This window comes from Echiichthys vipera (assembly GCF_963691815.1).
Source record: "Echiichthys vipera genome assembly, chromosome: 3".
Lineage (NCBI taxonomy): Eukaryota > Metazoa > Chordata > Actinopteri > Perciformes > Trachinidae > Echiichthys > Echiichthys vipera.
Genome location: NC_139828.1, coordinates 3745983 through 3752140, shown reverse-complemented (window position 1 = coordinate 3752140; position 6158 = coordinate 3745983). Strand labels below are relative to the sequence as shown.

The 6158-nt window shown below is 50.1% G+C and overlaps 1 protein-coding gene across 1 annotated transcript; it reads left to right on the top strand.

Annotated features, from left to right (window-relative positions):
* The first annotated feature begins 2483 nt into the window (after nt 1-2483).
* On the top strand, nt 2484-5842 carry igfbp1a (insulin-like growth factor binding protein 1a). Its single transcript, XM_083940351.1, has 4 exons — nt 2484-2964; nt 3098-3267; nt 3634-3762; nt 4596-5842. Exons 1-4 carry the CDS (start codon nt 2583-2585, stop codon nt 4704-4706), a joined length of 792 nt encoding a protein of 263 aa, XP_083796477.1. The 5' UTR covers nt 2484-2582; the 3' UTR covers nt 4707-5842.
* Nucleotides 5843-6158: the final 316 nt, after the last annotated feature.

The following is a 6158-nucleotide window of genomic DNA, read 5'->3' as shown; positions in this document are numbered from 1 at the left end:
TAGAAGCAAAATTCGCATCCACACAGAAAGACAAGAATACTGTTTAGCAGCAGTGAAGAGAGAGAGGCCTGTGCTGACGTGTGTGTGTTCACCTGGATACTGAAAGACCTATAATTAAGATAAGATAAGAGGTAAGATAATGTTTTATTAGTCCCACGATTTGGAGAAAAGACGCAGTGAAAAACACAAGACACTGTCAGATATGTGGGTCCAATGCTGTTAGATTTAGTCAGTCTCAGCCCAAGGAAACAAGTTTAACCCTTATAAATGAAGGTGAACCCATGCAAGTGCATCAAGTTGGACTAACAAAAGTGCTCAATGCTGAAAAAAAGTCATTTAATCATGTGAAAACACTTTTTTATTCAAAACCTAGCAAGAAAAAAGGGGACTTTCATGACAAAGGGGCCGGCAGTAGCTCAGTCTGTAGGTGACTCGGTTGGGAACTGGAGGGTTTGAGGGTTCGAGTCCCTGTGTGGACCATGACAATGAATGGAGCGTGGACTGGTGGCTGTAGAGGTGCTGTTGAGCAAGGCACCCAACCCTAGACTGCTCGGGGCGCTGAGCCATTGGCAGCCCCCTCGCTCTAACATCTCTCCATTAATTGCATGTATATAGGTCCTGTTTGTGCATGTGTGTGTATTTCAGGCCTGTGTGTGTGTGTGTGTGTGTGTGTGTGTAACCTGTATTATAATAATAACAGAGTGAAATTCTTCTTCTTCTTCTTCTTCTTGAAAGTGCAGAGTGAAATAGAAAGCACAAAATGATGCATTTACAGACTGACAGAAGGTGAACACAGCATTAACAGAGTTGCACGGAGCAGGTCTTGGTGTTGGCAGTTAAATTGCACAATGCATTGTCAGTTTTGATGGTTGCTCTGTGGTGAACTGACATTCCTCCACTGCTCTGATCTATTGAACGTGAACTTACACACGCGGAGTCATAGTGACGCGGTCTTTGGTTCAAGGTGAGTAACGTGGATCCGTGACAGCCCCCGTGCATTCAGGTACCATGAGTCACGCGTGAGTTAAGCAACACTTGATGATTTGTTCCCTTGTTCGTTGTAAAGTGTTATGGGATCCACCCTGACGCACTGATGGAGATGTCAGTGTGTGTGTGTGTGTGTGTGTGTGTGTGTGTGTGTGTGTGTGTGTGTGTGTGTGTGTGTGTGTGTGTGTGTGTATGTGTGTGTGTGTGTGTGTGAGGCTAGAGAAACGCTCTCACGCCACATCAGATTACACTATAAGCTTTATTTAGCCCCGGGGGGCTTTGAGGAGCACAAATCACGTGAGAGCGACCGGTAACACCGGTTGACAGATGATGCAATACTCTAGCACAATTGCGTGGAGCCGACCGCGCGGTGCAGCCCGTTGCGTGGAAAGGGTCGAGGTAGTTCGTTAAGAGTGTGAAAAGTGGAGGGATGGAGTGGAGTTTGCACTGAGATCAGAGTTTTTTGACGCAAATGTATCGCATGCATGCATGTCCTGGAGGGGGGGGGGGGGGGCAAATGCCTCGCAACAGGCCGTGAAAACGTGCACGTTGTCCAGCGTGGGACCATCAAAGTCCCCCCGAGAGTGGCGAGGCAGAGGGACGTGTCTGTGTTCATGTCCAATACAGCCCCCCCATTCAAAAGCTTTGGTCTATTATTATCCCAGGAAACGGGTATTTACAACGGGACATCTCCTGGACTGAGCCCAAAGCCGGCTTCAGTGCGTGCGCGAGGGGACACAAGAGGAGGAGGAGGGGGGTCTACATACCAGAGTCCCGAGCCCCTGACTCAGTGGCGTAAACGGTGACCCTCGGTTGTGCAGCTATTCGTTAAAAAACACACAAAACAAAACAAAACAAAGTTGGTTTTATTATCCCCCCGCTGCGGCGCACGGATCCCTGCGCATCGGCGTGGGCGTGCGTAATGCGCGCGCGGTCTTCCCCGAAGTTGTGTAAGAAGTTCATTAATGGTGAAAGCGTCATGAATGGACAACTGTGTCCCCCCCCCAAAAAAAGAGGAGCTCGTTTGTGTTTGTGTTTGTGTCCGAGCTTCTGAAACGGGTTCAATTCAATCAGCTGAGCGACCGGTGCCCGTTTCAACTCCTGCGAACAAACAGAAAGAAAGAGTCAGTGAGTGCGTGAGTGAGTGCGTGAGCGAGCGGCGGCGCTGCAGGGTGAGGTAGTTCAGTGTGGCACCCGGGTGAGAAAGGGGGGGGGGGTCCTCGATTGCAACATCAAACAGTGGTGTCGTCACTCGTCAGCGATAGGTGCAAGCGCCGCCTGTTCCAAAATAAATATTGACGCGATTGTTGTATTCAAATGAGCTGGCTGACCGGACATGTGCGGGCCAATCAGAGCCCGGCGTATCATCACACCTTCTTTTCAGAAATCATTCATAACGACGATGCGTCAAACACTCACACAGAACCCGGCTATAAATACGGCTGCGCGCAACTCACAGTTAGACATTTCCCCCCAAATCAAAGGAAAGACGCAACTGAGCAGGAACCGTGGGAATCAATCCGGCTTTCCCCTTTGATTCATCTCTACACCTGGCTCCACATTCCACTCTCTATACATTTGGCATCCGGCTCACTATGTTGACCATGGGTGGATTATCTTTGAAGCACGTCGTGGTGGCAGCGGTGTGTTCCGTGCTGGCCACGGGGACGCTGGGGTCCCCGGTGGTGGGGCCAGAGCCGATCCGATGCGCCCCGTGTTCCCCGGAGAAGCTGAGCCAGTGTCCAGCGGTGGCGCCCGGATGCGCCGAGGTGTTACGGGAACCCGGCTGTGGATGCTGCCTCGCCTGCGCCCTGAAGGCTGAGGAGCTGTGCGGGATCTACACGGCGCCGTGCGGCTCCGGACTGAGGTGCACCCCGAGACCCGGCGACCCCCGGCCGCTGCACTCCCTCACCCGGGGACAAGCGGTGTGCACGGAGAGCACTGAGCCCGAGACGACCCCCGAGCCCCAGACACAAGGTAGGCCCGTAACCTCCACATCTATATACATCTGTGCTCCACCACATCCAGCAAATCCCCCCACCCCCCACCCCCCAAACCAAACACTTGGTCAGTGTGATTTCAGTCACATTCATTCCGTTTCCTTCTCCAGATCAGGGAGAGCCAGAGGCTGAGATGGAGAACGCGGCCATCGTCTCGGACCCCGGCTCCAGCCACTACCTCCCCGGCCACAGTAAGCCCTTCGACCCGAGGGCTGCAGCGGACGCGCAGGAGAGCATGAAAGCCAAACTCATCGCCATCCGCAAGAAGCTGGTCGAACAGGTGAGAGACCAAAAAAAGCCCGCAGCAGGAGATTTGTGAGGATTCTGTGAAATCCTCTGTGTGTGTGTGTGTGTGTGTGTGATATGTTGCTAAAAGTTTTTTTGGGGAGGTTTTGGGGGAAGAGGACTCGTGCGCCACAAGGGGGAGCTCGTGTGCCGTTTGAGGAGACGAGAGGGAGAGAGAGAGAGAGAGAGATGTGGAGAGAGAGATGTGGAGAGAGAGAGAGAGAGAGAGAGAGAGCTTGTTATTACAAGTTTTATATTGCTGTCAGCCCACGTGCTTGCTGATAATAAAGCATTATTATTTCTGTGTTGGCACCACGGAGCGGTGTGGTTAACCCTTGTCTCCCCTGCTCCCTGTCTCCAGGGGCCCTGTCACGTGGAGCTGCAGAGAGCCCTGGACAAGATCGCCAAGTCTCAGCAGAAACTCGGAGACAAGTTAACCAGATTCTACCTCCCCAACTGTGACAAACACGGGCTGTACAAATCCAAACAGGTGGGTGTCTTCAGCAAAGTGTGTGTGTGCGTGTGTGTGTGAGTGTGTGTGTGTGCCAACATTATGTCAGCTATAAAGTGATTGTGTGTGTGTGTGTTGCAGGCAGGGATTTGTTCAACACTGTTTGCACATCCAGAGTGTGTCTAGTTCCAGTGTGATGTGCTAGTGCTGCATGAACGTACATGTGTGTGTGTGTGTGTGTGTGTGTGCGCGTGCGTGCGTGTGCGTGTCTGTCTGTGTATGTGTGTGTGGGTGTGTGTGTGTGTGAGACGAGGACCAGACATGAAGTTAAAATAAAATGATCTCCTGTTTCAGTGTGATATGCTAGTGCTGCATGAACGTACATGTGTGTGTGTGTGTGTGTGTGTGTGTGTGTGTGTGCGCGCATGTGTGTCAGTGTGTGCGTGTGTGTGTGTCTGTGTATGTGTGTGTGGGTGTGTGTGTGTGTGATGATGACCGAACATGAAGTTAAAACACACTGATCTCCTGTTGCAGTGTGATATGCTAGTGCTGCATGAACGTACATGTGTGTGTGTGTGTGTGTGTGTGTGTGTGTGTGTGTGTGTGTGTGTGTGTGTGCGCATGTGTGTCAGTGTGTGTGTATGTGTGTGTCTCTGTGTCTGTGTATGTGTGTGTGTGTGTGTGATGATGACCAAACATGAAGTTAAAACACACTGATCTCCTGTTGCAGTGTGATATGCTAGTGCTGCATGAACGTACATGTGTGTGTGTGTGTGTGTGTATGTATGTGTGTGTGTCTGTGTATGTATGTGTGTGTGTGTGTGTGACGATGACCACACATGAAGTTAAAACACACTGATCTCCTGTTGCAGTGTGAATCCTCTCTTGACGGACAGAGGGGTCGGTGCTGGTGCGTGAGCTCCTGGAACGGCAAGAAGATCCTAGGCTCGACCGACCTGGCTGCGGACGCCGAGTGCCCTTAGAGGGGGGACCACCAACCAACCACTGATGCAGGTCTCACACACACAAGAAGAAGAAGGAGAGAAGAAGAAGAAGGAGAGAAGAAGAGAAGAAGAAGAAGGAGGGAAGAAGAAGAAGAAGAAGCAAGCCACTGTTATTTCCCTTTTTGATACCTGTTTATTTATTGATCTTGTCCATGGTGGTGTTTAATTCAGGTACACTGTCATCGCAGGGCCTCGGGTCCCCCCCCCCCCTCCCCTCCTCAAACACCCGTCCCAAAGAGCAAAGCAAAGATCTATTTTTGATTTTAATATTGATGCATTGACTTCTACTCTTCAGCCTTATTTATTTCAACCTTATTCCATTTCTATTTGTAATTATTTGACGAGTATTTATATCTTTTTTTTGCCTTATTGTTATTATATTATTATTATTATTATTATTATTGTTTTTATGGTGTGTGTGTATAAAGTGTATATATGTGTCTTGGCCCTGAGGAACTCCACTGCTGAGTTGAGCTCGCTCTACCCTTAAAGGAGTTGTCTGGAGGTTTGGTTCGTGACGGAACCAAGCAAGAACAAAAGCACTGAGTGACCAAATGGCATTTAGAAGTACTTCTAAATGTACGATTTCCTTTTCACATCGTTACCATTATGTCTTTATACTTTGTTGTTGTCCTTTTTTTTTCTTTCCCCTGATGCGACACGTGATCAGCTCTTGTCAGTGAATGCAAAACTCTCAGCCTGGCATCCTCAAACCGGACAGTACTCAGAAAACACCCCCCGTGGTTCCGCGGGGTTGCAGATAGCATGACGGGCGGTGCGTCCCTGCGCGCCGCCTCTCACACGGGTATTTCTACATTTACCTACCTCCAATATTTATGTGTCTACTGTCAGTTGTGTTGTCTTGCGACTTGCTATTTGACTTTACGCGTTGCCGTTCTCTCTGACCAAGAAGACATGACCACAAAGAGCGGGTCCCGCCGTGAACCTCCGCTCATCCACATGCTGCTGTTGGAGAGAGAGAGAGAACTATTGTCCGTGTGAGTCTATTCCAAAGTGACTCACTGCTCACACGTGTGTATGTACACTTTTGTATTTGACATGTAATGTAAGAAGACAAAAAAAGGGTGATATATTTAATAAAAACATTAACCTCAGCTATGCGCTCCCGGCCTCTCCTTCACCTCAGGCGGGTTTACTTTTGTGCGCACGACGCACGGATCATAACAGCTCCATCAGGACGCGCGCATGAGAGTGTGCGCGCAGATGCACTCCCGCACCGCACTTTCTATATTCAGTGTGTTTGTGTGCAGTGTTATCACGGGGGATCTAAAGTGAAGGTCCTTGTCTAACTTTAGACAGTTCGCGGGGACATGCAGCTCCACGCTTGCCTTTTGACCCGCTCTCTGTTTGCCTCGGTCGGGCACAGGAATTCGCCTCAACCTTCCCGTGCCCACTGCCAGCCTGCCTGGC